The 19935-nt window shown below is 63.3% G+C and overlaps 1 protein-coding gene across 1 annotated transcript in view; it reads right to left on the bottom strand.

Moving 5' to 3' along the window:
• Positions 4431-19935, bottom strand: part of PRDM16 (PR/SET domain 16) — a 308400-nt gene continuing 292895 nt past the window's right edge. The window contains 7 exon segments of the mRNA XM_021095209.1: positions 4431-6767; positions 7948-8122; positions 9021-9260; positions 12775-12949; positions 13318-13487; positions 18502-18579; positions 19096-19265. Coding sequence (XP_020950868.1) covers positions 6633-6767; positions 7948-8122; positions 9021-9260; positions 12775-12949; positions 13318-13487; positions 18502-18579; positions 19096-19265 — 1143 coding nt within the window. The 3' untranslated portion in view covers positions 4431-6632.

Below are 19935 nucleotides of genomic sequence, written 5' to 3'. Positions count from 1 at the left end.
TCCTGGTCCAAGATCAACTGCAGTTTCTTCTCTTTGGCAGCTACCGGAAGCTGCTGTTTTGGGAAGCCCAGGCCTCCCCCACCAGGACCTCCCTCAGAACATGTTCAGACCCTGCCAGAGGCACTGGAGGTCCCAGGGTCCACAGTGAGTGAGGGCCCTTACAGCAAACCTTCTGCCATCCATCCAACAAACCATCCATCTCTCCATTTCTCTGTCCATCCTTCTGTCTTTCTACCTCTCCATCCATCCATCATCCATCCACCCATCTGTTTATCCATTCATCACCCATCCATCCATCGATTCATCCATCCGTCCACCATCCATCCACCATTCATCCAGCCATCATCCATTCATTCTTTCCCTTCATTTGTTTGTGAAACTTGCCTTCACTGAGTGTGTTTCAAGGCAGCTTCGGGGAAGGAGATATCAACCAGGGCACTTTCCATCTTTAAAGCCTCAAATCCAGTGCAGGTGATAATTTCTGACTCCGTGAACAGAGGCTCAGGGCCCCTGTGTGTTCTCAGAACCCGAGAAGTGGGCTGTGGGGAGACTCTGGCCCCCGGCTCTTTAAAGCTGTGGGGAGGAGGGGTGCTGCCCGCTTTCTGTTTGACATGGATTTTTCTTCCGCCGTCTAGGGGAGGACCATGGGCCACTGTGGGTGGGTCGTTTTGTCAGAGAGGCACCGTGTCCAGCCACGTGGGGTGTGGAAGTTGCTGCTCACCTCACCTCGTGCTTAGGGGTCGGCTGCTGGTGAGAGTCCTGGGAACTTGGGGTCTAGCTTCCCTGGCTTGAGTGGGTGAGGGTGGCGTGTATGGGGGCAAGAAGCTGTGGGGATGGACAGGAGGCCGCAGGGCAGGGAAGAAGTTACCTGTAGGATTGGCCAGGTGAGTGAGCAATGGAGGGCTTGATGATGAGCAGGTGTCAGGCAACTGAAATGCCGCCCAAAAGCTGGGCTTTCCTGCAGGAGTCCCACTTGGAGAAGCCAGAAGTCCAGGCACCAGCGTCAGCCTCCCAGAGAAGCTGCTTGTGCACAGCTGATCCCCCACCACCCGACACTCCCAGCCAGGTATTTTCCAGACATGCCACCTCTGGCCTGGCACCCTTCAGGTGTGTCTGCCTCCAGGCAGAGGGAGCCCCTTAACCTGCCTGTGTCTGAGGATCCAGAGGGCCTGGGGGTCTGCCAGCAGGAGGGGGCCAGGAGGGAGGGGGAGCCCAGGAGAAGTTGGGGACCTGGCGCAGGGTGGGCTGGCCCGGAGACTGCAGGCCTAGGGGACACCTGAATGACACCAGTTAATGTCTGTGTTGGCAGAAAGCAGAGTGGGGACTCCTGTGGGGGAGAGGTTCAGGGAGCTCCCCGTGGGGGACCCCACAAGGCCTGATTCCGGAGAAAGCATCCACTTTTTGTGGCTTAACCGCTTCAGGCCTCTCAGTCAGAGCAGAATCAGGTGGGGGGCTGGGACCCTGTGAAGGCAGGTGGCCCCCAGATGGAATGTCGGGGTACTCAGAGGAGGGGTGCCCTGGGGGCAGGGGCTGCTGCCCTGCAGCCCCAGGCATTGGCTCAGCCCCAGACCCTCTGGGCATCGGCTCTGGGGGCGCTGGCTGGTGGGGAATCCATTCGAAGGAGGAGGCAGACCTGGGCCTCGTCCTGCAGGATGCGCTGCTCCACCACCAGGAAGCCCTGGACAGGGGTCCATGCGGGCAGCAACCGGGGGACAGGCCTTGGGGCTTGCACACCTGGGGGTGGGCACGCCTGGAGAGGGCACCCCTGGCGGAGGGCACCCCTGGTGGAGGGCACCCCTGGAGGCCACTATGCTTGAGCGTGGACCCACCTGGAGACTGGCACAGCTAGGGGAGGGCACCCCTGGAGAGCCCCCTCTCCCTGTGAAGCTGTCGGGGTGGATGGTGCCCTCTCTGAGGTGGCTCTTTTCTGGAAAATGGGAACAGCCAGGGTACCCGCCCCCCTGGTGGTGTCGGGAGGATGGCTTCGCGAGCGCCGGAGCCTGCGCGGGGCCGTCCACCAGGGCTGGTCGCCTCGCCACAGGCTGCGCCCGTCTCTCCCTTCGGTTCTCCCGCCCCGGGGGCCCCCGCGCTCCCTCAGTGAAGCTCGCGGGCTCGGAGGCTTAGAAAAGCACACAGATTTATTGCATATCAATCTCATGTATAAATTCATTGGCGCATCAGGAAGATTACATGTGTACACAGCCCTAGTCTACAGCATTGACCTGAAAATCAGCGTCTCCTAGGCTTCTTCTCAAAGAAACTTCTCTACGCACGTACGTCTGCCTTCACCACAAGCATCGAAGTGAACCCTGCAGAGCCCTGCTCTGGAGGACTCCTACCCTTCGTGTCTTTGTGTATCTTTTCTCCTCCCGCAGCGGTTTCCGCATCAGGAGCTGCGCCCTTCGCGTGGGCAGGTCGGGGACTCCCGGTCTCGCGGGCATAGACCCTAATCACATATTCGGTAAGTGCATCTACGAGATTTTCCTTGTCATAAAAATTTCACGGACAGACACGATAATGACTCTGCTAAACACGCGTCATGCACGGTTCACTTAGAACAGAAGCAATTTACAATCAGGGGACGTGGGGCACACACCAGCCTCCTTCTCCATGGTTGCTTTCTCTGTTTTTTAGGAAAACATGAAAACCAGACATTTACAGTTGATTTCTCTTTCAACACTCAGAGTTTTAAAAGAAAAAAAAAAAAAAAAACCCAAACGCCTCGACCAGATCTGTAGGGTCACGACGGCGCGGGCTGACTCGGATGCGCACGGGTCTGCATCTCCCGCGGACGCGCACGTTCTGACGCGGGGCTCAGCCTCCCCTCGTGAGGAAGAGGACGGCGACGAGGTGACGTTCACGGGAAGAAACTCTTAGGGTTACTTTGTTCACAAGGGAATTGCACGTTTGGAAACTCCAGCTGCCTTGTCGTTTCCTTTGCTTTTTCTTTTGCTTTTCTTTTTTCCCCAAAGTGGTGCCACGCACCGGTGGCAGAAAAGAACGCAACACTGGAACGGCCGGGGAAGAAAAGGGACGCTCCTTGGAAGAACGCGAGGACGTCTTGGTCACAGTATCACTCATTGCTACAGAGACACAGTTTCATGGCTTTTGAGACCCGGCTGCCCGCCACCCACCAGGAGCAGCTGTGTCCTCGCGTCCCCAGCCGGGAGGGGTGCGAGGTGGCTGGCTCCCCGTCGGTCCCCCAGGCAGTGCTGCGGGGTGCTCTCCCGGGGGGGGGGCACTGCCCTCGCCCCTCCCCAGGACAGCACAGTGAATACAGCTCAGTAGACTTCAGTCACTTGGGCAGGGGGACGGGGGCAGGGGGCAGGGCGGACCACAATCCAGTGCTTCGAGCCTTCGAGGCTGACACAAGGGATAGGTCTTCAGGCAAGTGCTTTGCGAACGCTCAGTGAGGAAGTGGCCGGGACAGAGTCAAAATCCGGGTCAAAGGCCCTCGGATTTTCCGGGGCCAGGCTCTGGGGCCATGGGGCAAGGGCGGGGGCGGGTGGCTGGGCCAATCAGGGCCTGGACAGACTGGTGGCAGGAAGCCCGCGGGGGCCGGACAGTGTCTCAGGCTCCCCCCTCTCAGGCCTGCACCCTGGGGTTCCAGCTGAGATGCAGTAATGCAGCTCCTGGGTTTGCATCTGGGGGCTTTGGGGTCCCACTCCTGAAAGGCTGGGAGGCCCGGGATCCCACCCGACTGTCCTGGGAATGGGAGGGGGAGGGCCCATGGGGGGCTAGGGTCTGAGGGGCAGAGGAGGGGAGAGGGAGGCGGCCTCCTTCCATTTGGGGGTGAACCGCCCAAACGGGGAGCAGTAGCGGCGGGAACAAAGGGCCTGGCCCAGTGGGGCCCCAGTTTACAGCCCTGACCTGGCCACCTGCCCGCAGACACAGCGGCCAGCCCGTCCTGCCACATCCCTGCTCTGAGGCTGGGGTCTTGGGATTCTCCAGCCAGGCCCAGGGTCCCTGGCTCCGGGGGGTTTCCTGGCACGTGGAGGCGTCTGGGCCTGAGAGGGCAGCTTGTGCTGGTGCCCAGGAAGGACCGGGGGAGGCAGCTCGCTGTGGCGGGGGGAGTGCTGAGCTTTGAGGCGACGCCTCACGGATGGACGCGCCGGGCACAGGAAACAGTTCTCTCTTCTCAGAGGGTCAAGGACAGACCCCCCCCAACGCCTGCCACGTGCTCGGCCCGAGGAGAAACCGGGCTTGTGCTGATCGTTCTCAGGGACAAAAAGAAAAAAAAAAATAGGACTTAAAATGGGCAACCGGGCTCTTGGGGGAGAGGGGAAGAAAGAAGGAAATGCTTAGGGAGATGGGCCGGAAAAGAATGACCACGGCGGTCACAGACAGCCCAGAGCGGGAGGGAGGCCTCCGCCGGCCCGCGCGTCCTGTTTCAGACCGAGAGAATCATATCGCAAAAAAAAGCACACACCTTATTCTTTACCAGAAGAATCATATAATTTGGGTTTACAGAAATGGGGTGTTTGTAACGGAGGAGGACTTTCCAGAGGGGTCCCAACTCGATCAAGGGGAAGCTGGAAATTCCTACACCAGGCGGGTCTGGCCGAGGGGGGTCGAGGATGCCGAGGGGGCGTGAGTGCTGGCGTCTGCCCGTCCTCATGCCAGCGGCCGCCCCGGGGCCACCTTCCAGCCCGAGCACCTGCAGGTCGTTCTGAGTCTGTCGCCTTGATGCCATCGGGGAAAGGCTGAAGCCCAGAGCTGGGTCTGGGGCGCCCTGGGGGGACCTCCCTGCGGCCGGACGCCCACGTGCCCAGGCTCACGATTGTCTCGGCCGGGGGAGTGGCCGGACGGGGGCCCGCAGCGGCCCCACCACCGTCTGTATTTTCACACCTGTTCCAGGGCACCTTGGGCAATTTCTCTTCTTGTTAGGGTGCGCTTCTTCTTTCTTCCAAACAATAAAGGAAATAAATAGAACACTTGTCTTAAATGCAAATGCAACCGAAACTCAAATTTAACAAAAACACATGATTGTCTGGAAAACGGGCAGCAGGATTCGTGGGGGGGGGGACGCGGGGTATTTGGCACATTAAAAATCGCCCCACTCCCTGGTTACGGATCACACGACACACAACCTTATTACATGGTTTTGGTCCTTCACTAGATACTTATATTAACATTATTTCTTCACAATAAGAATGTCTAATGCCAAAAATACTGTTAAGGAAGAAATAAAATAAGAAAAGAAATGAATTAGAAAAAATTACAAGTTATATACAGATTAAGGTAAATTCCATCAGGGAAAAAAAAAAAAAAACTATTATTTGAAATTGGCCCCTACGGGAATAATTTAAAGCCCATCCGAGCGGAGCAGTAGCCGGTCCCCGGGAGGCGTGTCCCCACGGGGCTGTGCTGTCTCTGCTCTTTGCAGTAGGTCACGACTGGACGCCCTTCGTTCTGGAGCCGGGTCCCGCCCGCCAGGAACCCACACAAAGAGCGAAGCGGCTATCGGGTCCTGGGTCCGGGGTCTCGGTGGCATGTGCTGCTCGGCAGCCTGGAGCCTGATTGCGCCCCAGGTGGCCCCCCGGAAATGCCTGCTGCCTTCCCCTCGTCCGTTTGACGAGCGGTGGGGGTGGGGAGGGGGGCTGGCACGGGGCGGCCGAGGCACAGACGTGGGGTGGGAACTTCAGGGCCCGGCCCAGCTCTGCGTCGGGGACCAAGCCACGGCTCCGACCTGCCCCAGACAATTGGGGGGTCTTGGTGGCGGCCACGGGCACGCATCCCACGTCACACGACGGCAGGCACCTCTCCGAGTCCCAGCCTTGGGCCAGCCCAGGACACCGCATCTAAGACTCCAGGGCACAGTCTGCCACTGCTCACGGGAGTGGGCCCTGCCCCCCCGGTCTGCCCGGGGCGCCTAAAACCGCCTTGGCTTTACAAACACGGTCAGGGATAGAAAATTTCTCCATTATCTACAGGACAGAGGACGCCCCAAACGCACTGCTGGTTCCCAGGCAGGTTTGGGTTTGCAAATAAGCTGAGACTTCAAAGCAATGCAAAATTACTTTTAAAAAACAATTTGCAAGTCACTTTTTGATTTTTTTAAAAAATACTGTCTATTTTTAAAACCACATGCTTAAATAGACTCTGTCGTCAATAAGGTGACCAAAAGGGTCATTCTCGTCATTTCCTTATAAAAATCGGCTGGGGCGACCCCCTCTCGCGAGCACGCCCGGCTGTCCGTTCCTGCCATGCAGACACCACGCGGGTGCCCGGCTGTGGCCTGCGGCGTCCGTTGGGGGTTCCGATTCCGCACTCTCCCACGGAGTTGACTCTGCAGGCGGCTCGCCGTGCTGTGCCCAGGCGGTGTTCGCTGGACCGTCTCGAAGCCGTCCGTCCTCGAGACCCGTTCTCAGAGACGGTGAAACCCTCCACGGCACCAAGGCCTCTGTGTCCGGAGTCTCCACCGGAGGAGGTGGCGGTGGGTGGTGCTGGGAGGACGGCGCCCGGCGGGGGGGGTGGGCAGGCACGGGGACGAGGGCGCTCCTTGGCCTGGCCCCAGGCCACACCAGCTCCCCGAGGCCGCACCTCCACCTGGCGCAGCTGGCATTTCTGTGGGGACGTCGGGGGCCTGTGGTGGCCTCGCTCGGACTCTGACCCCGCCCCATCCCGGCCGGTCACAGGTGGTTGATGGGGTTAAAGGCTCCGGCCTCGGGCGTGGCTCCCGTGACGTTCAACCAAGCGTCCAGCGGGCTCTGGGAGGAGGCGTGGAGAGGGGGGTCCTCGGTCAGGGACAGCATCATTGCGTACGCCTGGTGGGAGAGAGGGCGAGGCCACGTGGGCCAGCGGTGAGCGGCGTGCGCCCTGCAGACCCAGGCCGTCTCCGTCCGTGCCCCTTCCCGGCCGCCCACCTGCTCCGGCCGGCCTCAGACCCAGAGGTGAGGAGTGGCAGAGGCGCGGGGCCGGCCCGCAGCGCAGGAAGGTGTGGGAGGGCTTGTGCGGAGGGGACCGGGGCTGTGGACGGCGGGGGCCCGTGCCCAGGGCCCTCCCTCAGCCTCTTGCAGGCACGTCCCCCCCACCCCCCGCAGTGGCCTCTACACCTCCTGGTGACCAGCAGGAAGTCACAGGCAAGCCAGCGCTTGGGAGGGACCAGGAGGCAGGAACCCTGGGTGACAAGGCTCAGGCCCTGCCTGGTGGGGGCGCCCGTTTGGATGACTGTGGTGACAGCACAGAGCTGCTCGGGGGACGCGATGTGCAGTGTTTCAGAGCCGAGAGCATCCCGGCCTTGCCGACAGGGTACGAGGGGACGGGACCCGGGCCGCTCAGAGCTGGTGGGGGACGGGGAGGCCCCCATGGTCACGGTCTGGACAGGATTAGTAAAGAGACGCAGACAGACACGCAGACGGCTTTTGCTGAGACTCAGGTGGGCTGCACAGAGCTGAGGGAAACCCCCGGCCCCCCAGGCTGGAGAGAAGCGGGAGGCAGGGCCCGTGGCACCTACACGGGGGAACAGAGGCGTGCCCGGCCGGCCCGGTGGCCCCCCGAGCCTGTCACAGCCGCAGCTTGAAATCAGGGACCCCCGACGTGCCAGCGTCCCTCAAGAAAACCCTGGACTACTGTCAGCTCCTGTCTGGGTCAGAGGCCAGTGCAGCCACGAGGGCTGGACACCTGCCGATGGACACCTCCCCCTGGGGACTCGAGAACAGGAACCCACGTGTCCGTGAGCACCACGGGGCGCGCCCTTGGGAGGTCTGGCTGTGTCCCCCTGCCCTCAAGCTCTCCCTGCCCCACCCCTGGTTGCAGGAAACAGGGTCATTCGGGGGTCTCTTTAGCCAATGCCATGGGCGGGAAAGGGCCAGGGCCCTGGGTGTCCCCCAGGCAGACGGGGGACAGCCACAAAGAGAAGCGAGGCCGTCCCCAGTGGATGAGGCGCGGCTGCCGCTGCCGTCCAGCCTGGGGGGGTGCGAGGGGTGGGCTCTGGCCGGTACCTACCTGGTTCTTAGCCTGCCTGTACAGGGTCTGTTTTAAAGTCTCAGAATCTAAGGTGGAATTAAGCACATCCTTAACTTCAAATGCTTCCTCAGCTGCTCTGCGGAGATCCAGCCCCTTCCCAAAAGTCGGCATCGGCTCCAAAGCTAACAGACCGCCCGGCTGCTCCTCAACACACCTGCACCAACGACCGGGAGAGGGGCCTGCTGTTAGCTGGCCGGGCCTCTGCCGCCTCTTGGCCGGCTCCGTGCCTGCATGCACGCCACGGCGTCTCCACAAGCCACATGCACAAGGAGACAGACACACGGACACGCAGACACCTGGACAGAAGCCGCACGAGCAGGAGCTGGAAGGCAGTGAGGATGTGTGCGCACACGGCAACCAGCAGGCAGGGCACCCGGGGCGCCGGGGGGTCTGGGCAGCTCTGAGGGGCGCGGGCTCCCAATGCGGGATGTGGGGGAAGTAGCTCAGGGCACCAACTGCAGGTGCTCGGCCCCTGTCCTGCACAGCCCTCCGGAGGCCCACTGTCCCTGCCCTGGGCTGCAGGTGGCTGCGGACTCAGCCTGGGGTCCAGGACCAGCTCCTCCTCCGCCTTCTCCTCCCCCACTCTGGGGACATGTGTGTGTGTGTGTGTGTGGGGGGTGTCTGTGTATGTGCGTCTCTGGGTGTGTCTGTGTGTGTATATCTGTGTGTGTGTGTGTGTGTCTGTATATCAGTGTGTCTGTGTGTGTGTGTGTACGTGTCTGTATATCGGTGTGTCTGTGTGTGTGTTCATCTGCGTGTGTGTGTGTGGGTGTGTCTGTATATCGGTGTGTGTGTCTGTGTGTACGTCTGTGTGTGTCTGCGTGTGTCTCTGTGTGTGTCTGCGTACGTCTATGTGTGTGTGTGTATGTGTGTGAGGGGGGGTATGGAGGCCTGGGGCCCGGACGCCCCATCCTCAGGCCTGGCCACCCCCAGGCCTGGTAACGAAGCCCCTGCAGGAGAAACGCCGCTGGGAGGACGCGGGTGCGAGTGAGCTCCCCCCCTGCCCCACACAGGTCCCCGATCACGCGTGGCCCGTGGAGGCAGGCGCCCACCTTCGGGTGTGGCCGAAGCCCACGGCCAGGGCGGCGGGCGGCTCCTCGTCCTCCTCGTCCTCGTAGGCGCCCTGTGGGTCGGGGGTGGGGGACGCCGCGTCGTCCTGGGACTTCCCTGCCACACTGTCTTCATCTTCCTCCTCCAGCTCGTCCTCCTCCTCCTCCTCCTCCGCATCCTCCGGCTTCCCGCCCGCCAGGCCCGGGCACTGGGAGGTGCCGTCCAGGTCCTGCACTTCCGGCCTGAAGGGACACGGAGGGCGTTGGATGCGGATGCCCAGGGGCTGACGCTGGCTCCACTGCCTTCCCCGACGCCCTCCCTCCCAGGTCCCTTCCAGGACCCACCTCTGTGGTCCCTCAGCCCTCAGAGCCACAGGCTGGCGTGCCCACCTGCGGCCTCAGCCGCCGTCCCTGTGGACCGACTAATTCAAGGGGCGAGGGATGCCTGCTGAGGGCCGGGCAGAGACCGCTCAGAGCAGGGCTCCTGCGACGCCAGCGTGGGCCACTCCGGGCCTCAGGAAAGGAACCCATGGCCCCCCCAGGGGAGGAGGGGGTCCCGGCGCTGCAGGAAGGGCGCCCTCAGGGTGAGGGGCTCCGAGCTCAGGAGGGTGGCTGGCCCAGCCCTCTTGCATGCTCACTCCTCCCGTCCGCCCCTTTGAGGACAGGAGGACGGGGTGGGGGCCGAGGCCCCGCCCCCCTGCAGATGGAGCATCTGGGATCCAGGGTTTTGGACCCGCTGCTGTCAGCCGTGTGACCCGCCAGGGTGAGTGGGCTTCAGAGACAGGGGGGCTCCCCTGCAGCCCAGAGCCCGCCCGCCTCCCTCGAGGTCACTGCAGCCGGGCTGGCCTCTCTCAGTCTGGGTCCCCGTTATTGAGAAGAAAAAGCAGCAGTGAGGGCGTGGGTGCTTGTTCCCTTCAGAAAATGTCACCAGGTGTGCATGTTTTGTCTGTAAGTCTGTGACCAGACACGGGGCCACAGGGGGGCTGGGCCCGAGGCCACCTGGGCAGGTGTCCAACAGGTGGATGGAGCAGGTGGGGGGCACAACACAGAGCCCTCCTCCTCCTGGACCTTGCTCGGCACGCTGGCCTCTGTCACAGGAGACGCAGGGTCCTGCTTGCGACAGGTCTCCAAGAGGTCACCACCTCCAGGCGCAGAGCCAAGTGAGGCCCTGGGCTGGGGGAGGCCCCGATGGCCCTGCTCCGGCCCTTCCCACCTTCGTCTCTTGTCCTTCCGGGGAAGGTACCTGCCTCCCGGGATGGCGGGGCCCTGACATGGACGCCCCGCTGGACACCAGGCGCACGACCGTCCACCAGCAGCAAGAACCTCGGGCTGGGTCCTGCCTCCCTCCCTGGGTCTCGGCAGCGGGGCCCCTTGGGCGGGGTTGCCACCTTGGTGCCCATGGCCTCCAGTTGACGTGAGAATAGCCCCCAGGCCGAGGGCTGATGCAGTACAGGCGGGGAGCCCTGGGCCCCGGGGCTCAGATCAGCATGAAGCCCTGTGTGTCCTTTAGTCAAACCCGAGCTCACCCTGCAATTTTACGTATAGGCCCCTCTACCAGGGCGCTGGGACCAGGGCTCTGTGCCCCCACCCCTGCTCTGCGCAGAGGGCCTGCTAGTTGGTAGGAGGCCTGTGTCTAGCACCCGGGCTCACTGGGTGGGGGGCGTGGATACAGCAGGGAGAGGGTGTGGGGTCTGGGTACAGTCGGCCTCAGGCAGGGTGTGTCCAGGTTTTCGAACAGCAGTCGGGGTGCGGGAGTGTCCCCAGGGCCACGGCGACCCAGCCCCGAAGCCGCGGCGCAACCGGCAGGCGCCACCTCTCCTAGGCTCCCGAGATCTCTGCATCCCAGCGCTGGACCCTGAGCCCGTGAGGGATGGTCTGCCCAGGCCTCTCCCCTGGTGCTGGTGACCCTGGGGCCCCGCGGCGGGCAGACACATCAGCCAGCCCTCCTTCGTCTTCAAGGGGTGTCTCCCCGGGTGCGTGTCTGAACCCCCCCTTTTAGGAGGACAGCGGTCCTCTGGGCTGTGGGTCCCCAACGCCAGAGGCCTTGTTCTCACTGATGACACCGGTAAAGAGCCTGCCTCCAGATGAGATCAAGGTCGCACTGAGGTGCTGGAGGCAGGATTCAACATCTCAGCTTGGGGACAGAACTCCGCTGGGGGCCATGGGATTGTGGGGCCAGAAGGCTGACTTCTCACCGAAGGAGACGGGACGGGGCGATAATTCTCCCCCAGCGGATGCGCCACGTCCTGCCACTTTCCGCGGAGGAGTGGAAACGTCAACCGTGACGGCAGTTCCCGCTCCCTAGTGATGTCGGGGGCACCTTCCGTGGGGCTCCCTGGCTCCTGGGATGGGGCTTCCCCAGGAGAGGCCACCGAGGGCCAGGTCTGCAGGCTGCTTGGGCCTCACTCCCCGCCAGGGGGCCCTGGTTGAAACACTCCGCTCCATGGGGTTAGGGTTGTGCTGTGCCCTCTCCTCTCTAGGGACAACTCCTCTGTCCCGGTGGCCCTCCTGAAGTGTCCACCTTGTGGCTGAGAGCTGGGCCTGCCACCCGAGGCCTGGCTGGTGGGGGGCTGTCCAGTGCCCACCCCGGGGAGGAGCCCTGCATTTGCTGGTTGCCTCTGGCCTGGCTTTGCCCTGGGTGCAGGGGCCACAGGGCAGAGGAAAGTCTTTAGGGGCTGGGATGTGCCTTGTGGCCTGGTCCCCAGGTGCTCACGCCCCTGACTTTCTCTGAAGGCCGAGATCACATGGCCGGAACCCTGGACAGCTCTCAGACAGAGCCTGGGAGTGCTGCCTGACTGCAGTCTCGCACCCTGGAGAGAGGGCAGGGCCGGGTTCCCAGGAGACCAGTGGGCCCCGAGCTGGGGATGGACATACACTCTTGGCTGCAGACTGGACAGGGGTGCTCCGGGGATCCGGGTCTCCACTGCCAGGCGTGGGGGGGTGGGGCCTCTGAGCCCATCCAGGTGCCAGGAGAGATCACCTCCCCAGGGCACGGATTTAGGGCTTAGAGGAGCCAGTAAGGGTCCAAGTGCCATGTCCATGTGAACACGTCTCCGGAGTGCCAGCGATGAGGATGACGCAGCCCGTCCTAGGGAAGCAGTGGGCCCCTGGGGAGCTGGGTGCCCAGCGGGACCCTTCTCACCTCGCTGGGGGTGGGTAGGGTCTAGGGCCCCAGGGCCACCGAGCTGCAGATCCCCCATGGAGAGCAGGTGGGCTGGGGCTCTGGGCCCGGCTGTGTGGCTGGAGCAGGCACCCCACTTCTCCAGGCCTCGTTTCCTGCAGCAGGACTGGGGGAGCCTCACAGCCCTGAGGACACTGGGGTTTGGGCAGCTCTGATTCTCTTCCAGCGGAGCCCTGGGGCCCCGGTTTTGCGGGAATACCCCCCCACGCCCCGGGAGGTGAATTCTGCCATGTTTCTGCTTTTTGTGTCTGTGTAAAGGGGCAGCAGTCTTGTTAAGAAAACTTCAGTGCCTAAATTAGATGTAATGAGACCCTCAGTTGCCAGAGGTGTGGGCAGAGCTAGGGCCACAGAGCCAGTGGCTGGCTGACAACGCCTGGCTGGCTGCACGTCTGTTACCCTCGAAGCAGAACCCTGCTGGCTGTTTTGGCCCTGGTGCTGCCCTGAGTGCCACCCTCTGCAGGTGGAGGGGCCGAGGCAGAGGGCAAGGTTCCTGGTCCTGGCGCCAGGTGGGGCCCCTGCTCTAGGCGTGACCTTCAGGGGGTCAGACTTTCCTGGGCCCCAGATAGGGTTTCTTACCGTTTGTCCGATCGCGTCGAGGCTTGGTTCATCTCGCTGTTGGCGATAAAGTTTCTGATTTCAGAGAAATAGGAGTCTTCCTTCTCGTCTAAAAGTGCGTGGTTGTCCGACTCGGAGGTGGGGGAGGAGGCGCTGGTCCCCAGGTGGTTGGTGAGGACCCCCGAATGCTGGCTCACTGCGGGGAGCCGGGCATCAGGGCCGGGCTTCCCTCCGCTGCACCCGGCCCTCTGGCCAGCACGAGGGGCCTCTGAGGGGACCCCCTTCTTAGGGAGACCCAAGAGTAGGAGATTCTCCCTGATGAACTGGCTCTCCCCTCCCCTCCCCCCCTCGCCTCCCCTCCCCACTCCTCCCCCTCTCCCCACTTGTCCCCTCCCCTCCCCCTCCTCCCCACCCCCCTCCTCCCCACCCCTTGTCTCCTCTCCTGCGCCCTCCTCTCCTCACTCCTTTCCCCCCTCCCCTCCCCGCCCCTCCCTGCCCCCACCTCACATCTCCACCCATCTTCCGAGTCCCCCCTCCCCTGCTGTCCAAGGGGCTGGCCCCCACCTGGTGCGTGCTCGTGCTCGTGCTTCTTGAGGTGTCTGTCCAGGTTGGTCTGCTGCCCGAAGCAGCGGTTGCACAGGTGGCATTTGAAAGGCTTCTCCTTGTTGTGGATGTTGCGGACGTGCCGCTGGAGGTTGGAGGAGATGCTGAAGGAGCGGTCGCAGTACTTACACCTGGAAGACACGGGCCTCAGAGCAGCCCCGCCCCCGCCTTGCGGAGACCCTGCCCACGCGCGTCCCCGCGGCCGCTGGATGGCAGCCTGGAACGCGGATGTGGTCCCGGCCCAGGTGCCCCTGGGAGCAGGTGCCCCCAGCCCCGACCACCCCCCCACCGCCCCGCCCCAGGGGCGAATCGCGTTGGACTGTGTGCCCAGATGGCGGGACCCTCGGGGGATGTGCCCCTGGGTGGGCAGCACTGGGACCCTCCAGCGACTCCCAGCATCTCTCGCCCTCTCTGCGTCTGGGTGCTCCCAGCACCAAGGCTCGCGGAGGCGCCTGGCCGTCCCGCCGGAGGACGTTGTGCTCCCTGCGGCCTCAAGGGGGCAGCCGAGCACCAGGAAAGATGCTCTGGACCGGTTTCACGGGAAGGAGGGGCCGAACCCGCCGCCTGCAGCTTTCCTCCCACCCTGGCATGGGGAGGGCGAGCAGAGCTGGCCCGGTCCCTCTCTTAGTGGGTCCTGGGGTGGACCCCATCTCCCTTGGGGCCTCAGCCTGCCAATCCACTAACGGGGCCGGGGGGCTGCCCCCGACACTCCCTAAGCATCCGCCACTGCCCTGAGGTGATGGGGGCTCCCTGCCGCGCCTGCTGTACACAGACGCCTTTGATGGAGAGTACTGCCAGTCTGTGTGCTTTTCATCTCTGTGCCCCTCTGAAAGGGCCCCAGCGGCCAGGCTGCACCTTGCACTTGGGAAATTAGAAAAAAGACGCTCTTTCCTCCAGATGCTTCGGTTGCATCTATCAGAATATCTATGTCCCGACATGCTCAGCTTAGTAGAGCAAAGCGTTACTGCCTGGAAGCGGCTGCGGGAACTCAAGTGGGCACTGCCGAGCTTCGCACGTAGAGGCTTGGAGGGCAGGGAGAGGGAGGCTGGGTCCCCCAGATCACACAGGGAACCCAGAGTGAGGGCCGGAGAAAAGAGGGGAGGGGAGTGGGGGCGGGAGGGGGAAGAGGGGGAGGGAGAGAGGGAGATTGAGGACCCACAGCCCCAGCTCTGCAGGTATCCCTGTCTCCTCCTGGTAGCAGGAGGCCAGGCCAAGGCTGGACCACTGACCGCCAGTGCTCCCACCCGCTCTGAGCATCCAGCTGGGCCACGGCAGAGGAACTCCACTCAGGGGTCTCCAGTTGCACGTGTGTGTGTGTGTCACATACACTTGTAGGTGTGTGTGCACGTGTGTAGGTCACACTTGCAGGCACCTGGTCTCGGCTCTCTGGGGATGCTCGTCTGAGCCCCAGAGGCACAGGTGCACTAAAGCACCATCTACACACTCGCAGGCTGTCTAGGATACAGAGCAACAAGCAGAGAGGTGAGCGCAGCGGGTGGCTGGCTGGTGGAGACAGAGTCCATGCAGCCGGTGCCAGGGCTTGGGAGATTAAAGTTCACCCAGAGAGACTGGCTGGAAGGCGCCAGACCTGTCCTGAGGACCGAGCCTGGCATTCCTACAGGGGCTGGTGGCCGCACTCCAGCACAGTGCGCTGGTCACGCGCACTGGGTCATGTGGATGCAGCCGTGCCTGAGGACACTGGGGAGCCCTCCCACCCAGGGCCAGGCCGGCAGGGGCTGCGTACAAGTGGCCTTCCCACTGCCGGCTGCCCAGCACGAGGCGCCCGCCTGATGTGACATGCAGAGGCCGTTCCTGCCCGGGAGTCTGGTCACCCACCCATGCTCCTGAGGCAGGAAGCCTAAGGCCCCCACTGGCTTCTGGGGCCCCGTGAGCTGAGCTTTCCCTGCTCAAAGGGGCGGCAGCTTGATGCATCTCCGTCCTGGGAAGCCGAGAGGCTCCCCGTTCCTCTCCCCACCCCTAGCCTGAGGGATAACATGGGGGCTGACCCTGGCTTCCTCCAGGTAGAGCCACCTGTCATCCAGACACGAACTCCCCGGGCTCCTCCGGAACCACCCTTGGCTCGGGGCCGGACGGCTGGACTAGTGGAGCTGCCTCTGGGCTGCTGGGGATGTCCCTGGAACATCAGGCCTTGGTCACAGCCAGTCCTTCCACAGCCTCGAGACATTCGTGACCTGGACCCATGTCCTGCAAGCCTGCACTGGGAGGCATGGCTGCCGTGTCTTTCTGAGCCCACAGGGATGGAGGCGTCCAGCCAGCAAGGACACCTGGGGACCCCCTGAGCCGGCACCCCTCTCTCCACGCTCCAGAAAAGAGGACACTGACCTCCCAGCCTGTCCTGTCTGGCCACCCACTCCCCGCTCTGCCCCCGACACGCCCTAGAAGTTACAGAAATTCCGCTTGCCCCTGGGGTGCCAGGGTGGCCTGTGGGGCAAATGCTTGCGTTTCCTTGGAAATGCAGGGACTTTTTACAAGCCAGGCTGGCAGCCGTGCAGAATCACCCAGCAGTGGGACTGCGACATGGCAAACAGGTCAGGGTTGGGCGCTCGGTCACAGAGCTGAGCTCCCCTCCAACCTCTGCGGGGTGGGCGGCCCAGAGAGGGTGGCCACACGTTTAACGTGGTCACCCATCCTGATGCTGGCCCCCTCCTGGTTCTAATCGAAATAAATGGTCCGGAGAAGCGCATTTGAAATTTAGGGCATTGGGGAGCCCAGGGCTGCGAGGGAGCAGGGCTCCCCCCGGCAGCTGGGATTTGCGTTGTAACTAAGCTGACAAGTGGCTAGTGAAATTTATGGCCGTGCTGTATAAAATAACACACCAGCGGCTGCACCAGGAGTGGGAGGCCGCGGGCCGGCCAGCCACGGCGGAGGGCCTGGAGGGGCCCTTGCTGTGACCGCGTCTGCCACTGCCCCGGGAAAGCCAGCCGCTCTGGAGACACAGCACTGTGTGGGGAGGGTGAAATGGCCCCTGGGGGGTGGCAGTGTCCTCCCCAGGCCCCAGCGGGACCCCAGCCGCCGTCACAGGGAGAGGCACTCTTGGTGGTTGTAAAGGCTGGGGAAGGGGAGGAGAGAGTCTGAAACCCAGCCCTAGAGGGAACAAAGAGAGGACGTGTGTGGGTCACCTGTGGCCCCATGGAGATGGTGACAGGACCTTGCTGGGCGCTTTGGCTTCGCTCAGTCAGCAGGACAGGGAGCCAGGGGGGAAACGCACGGCAGAGCATCCTTAACGCCGAATCCCGGGTCCCGCCAGGAGCCCCCGGCCAGCCCGAGAGAGCGCATCAGAGTGGACGCACCCACCCCCGGGCAGCGGCCGGAGGAGCCCTGGAGCCCGGCTGCCAGGACAGAGGAAGGGAGCAGCCCGCCTCGCTCCTCGGCTGGTGTTTACATCTCTACCCAAATCGCCACAAATTCCACACACTGCAGCTGGAAGAACTCAGCTCCACCCAATCTCTCTGCCAGGGCATTGCCCCCCACCCTGCCCCGGGCAGGGGTGTGACCGCCCCTCCAGCAAAAGTGCTCGCCACGCTAAAGGGTCTGCCCTGCTCGCGCTGGGGCTTGAGACACATCCTGAGTGGCTGTGGGTGCGCCGAGGCCAGGACTTAAGAGGAAGAGTGGCCCACGGGGAGCCCTGCTCCCTCCTGTGTGCAAGCGGCCCGCACCAGCCGGCCTCTCCGGGCACCCACGCGTGGGCACCAGGCAGGCGGCAGGTGGTTTTCATCAGCGTGGCTGGCGTGCCCTGGCCTGTGCCAGCACCGGGCTCCTGTGTGCAAGGACCTGCACCTTCTCCTTCTCCAACTCAAGGCTTCTCAATTCCCCCAGGGGCCCAGAAACCCCAGTGACGTCAAGGCAAAGTCACAGGCCCCAGACCCCTCATCACGGGGCTGCCTGGAGCCAGGCACAGTCGGGATTGGCAGCGCAAACTTTCAGAGCAATTATGGTTACGCAAGTCGAAATCACAGATTGGAAAGAGCTAAAGAAATCAATGATAATTAAATTCTCCTATAAACACGGCCCCGGACCCCTGGGGCTCTTCACGCAACACTGTCCAGAAGGCAGTTCTCCTTCCAGAAAACACGGCTCATTTTGGGTGAGGGAGCCGGGCCAAGCCAGCCTTTGTGAAACTGTCAGGCAGTTTTTGAGAGCAAAGGGGGCGCTGGGCAGATGGCAGGTCGGTGATGGAGCCGACCCAGCCAGGACCGAGCGCAGTGGCTGCTCTTCCCAGGGTGGGGATACACCCCCGATGTCCGGGGTCAGTCTGCCCACTTAAAACCACGCCAAACGCTCGCTCCCAGCGGCTGCTGTTCGCCAGATGCGCCTCAGAATGTTGACCTGGCCTTGGGCCAGCGTTTCCCCATCTGCCTCATGGTCACCAACTCCTGGGACTCTCAGCCCCCTGCCCCGGGAGGGGTGCCTGAGAGCCGGGCACCACCCTTGCTCTCCTGCCTAATGGGCCAGAGACTGAGGGAAGGGCCAGAATGGTCAGCTCGTGCAGCCGTGAGCTCGGACCCGGGTGGGTCAGGGTGTTTCTGAGCCTTGGGCTCCCCATCTCTGAATTGGGGCAAAGCCCCCACTACAGCTGGAAGGTGACATGCAGTGACCCCCCCCCCCCCCCCCACGCCTGCAGGCAGAGCCCAGGCCCTGAGGAGCGAGCGGGGGCACATGAGGTTTCTATCCGGGACCTAGCAAACTCCCAGGATGCCCCAAGCCTGGGCGGGACCTGGATTTGCACGGAGCCTTTTCCTCTGAGGCCCACCCAGTGTGAGGCACTCGCCCCGTGCCCTGCCCGGGGTGATGTGAGCAGTGCCCCATGGCCGATGGCGGCGGTGAGGTGCAGGGAGCTGGGCTGGGGGCAGGGGCGCGGAGCTGAGGTTCCTCCCACCCAGACACCTCCCGCCCGGCTTCCTGCTCCAGTCCACACCCCGTGGCAGGTGGGAGGCTGCTCCCGAGCACCCTCCCGAGGTCATCAAGCAGGAACCTTCCAGAAGCCTCATGTTCACAACACCGCAGGGTGTGGGATGGCTGTGGGGCCAGGAGGGAGGGGCCCACGGAGTGACCTGGCCCCACCCGTGGGTGGGGAGGGAGGGTTGGCCCGCACCTGCTGCTCCCACCAAAGCTGGGGGCCCCTACCTGTACGGCTGCTCCCCGGTGTGTGTCCTTAGGTGTCTCGTGAGGTTTGCTGATCGCGGGAAAATCTTGCCACAGTACCTGGGGGGCGGGGGGGCTGGGTCAGGGGCCCAGGCACATTCGGGGCAGGTCTCTCCCGTCCCGGGGGCAGGTGGCCCGTCCCTCCGCAGCCCAGGCCCAGCTGAGCTCCACACAGGAACTGGGGGGGACATGCACCACTGGGCAGAGCAGGTCCTCAGCCGGAGCCCAGCCCAGGCCACGCTGGCAGGGACCGGCCTGCACAGGCCTGTGCGGCAGGGGCTGACCTGTCTCTCCCGGTGCTGGGCTTGCCCCCCCCCCCCAGGGCTGTGGTTAAACACTGACCAGCGCCCTCAGCTTCCCGCCTTCCAAATTCTGACCGGCGGCCAAGGTTGCGGGTTCCGCGCTCACAGGAGCACAGCGCGGTGTGGGGCCCATGCCCATTTTCAGGGAATGACCGCGAGGGGACCCGGGCCATGGGTGGCCACCGCACTGCACCCTGCCTGAGACTCAGAGCTTTTTCCTGGAAGTGCAGGTTCACAGGCCACTGCGACCTGCGGCCCCCTCCCTGGGTCTCACCTGCACGTGTAGCGCTCCTTGCCCTTCCTGAGGATGGGGTCCGAGAGCGTCGGGGGTGGGGACCGGAAGTTGAAGGGGTGGTGGGGGAGGGGCTGCAGGGAGCCGCCTGAGTCCGCCTTCAGGGCCGCGAAGCTCTCCAGCTTCTCCGTCATGGTCTCGATGGCTGACACCTGTTGGCAGAGCGGGAGGGTGGCAGGGCGCCCCCGGGCCGCCCCGTCTCCGGACCAGGGTGGCCCCGCCCCTCGGGCACGTGGGGGTCCTGGATATCTATCTGAGCGGGTCACGGGCCCGCCAGGACGAGGAGGGCGTCCCTGGAACCCGTGGTCTCCGGCTTCTTGGCCGCTGGGCTGCATTCTTGCACTGTCTGCGGCCAGGTCCAGGCGGGGCAGCCGCCGCCGGCCCCAGCAGCCAGCCTCAGCCGGGGTGAGATGACACGGGCCACGGACACTGGCAATGACACGGCCGCTTGCTGTGAAGCAAGCTGGCAAGGCCCTGCTCGAGCCCCGGCCAGCACTCCTGGGCGGCCTCTTTGGGTTAAAGACAGGTTTCCATCTAATTTTTTTCCTTCGGGTACGAAGATGATCACCTGAGATTCGGGTGAAAACATGGCTCAAGAGCCAGAGGCACTACTGCCACCTAGTGGCGGCAGGTCATAATTGCAAACAAAGTGCTAGAAAGAACTTCAACCGCCTACAACGAGATCCTGCTAAACAGCTGTTTGAAATGACAAAGCCAACGTGACATGGCAAGGACACGGTGACGTGGACAAGAGGGGCTGCCTCTCTGCTCCTTGGAGATGCCAAGGGCTTGCCTGGCGAGGAGCAGGGAGCCACCTTTCCC

Source organism: Sus scrofa, chromosome 6, assembly GCF_000003025.6.
Source record: "Sus scrofa isolate TJ Tabasco breed Duroc chromosome 6, Sscrofa11.1, whole genome shotgun sequence".
Lineage (NCBI taxonomy): Eukaryota > Metazoa > Chordata > Mammalia > Artiodactyla > Suidae > Sus > Sus scrofa.
This window is presented reverse-complemented; position numbering and strand designations above follow the sequence as displayed.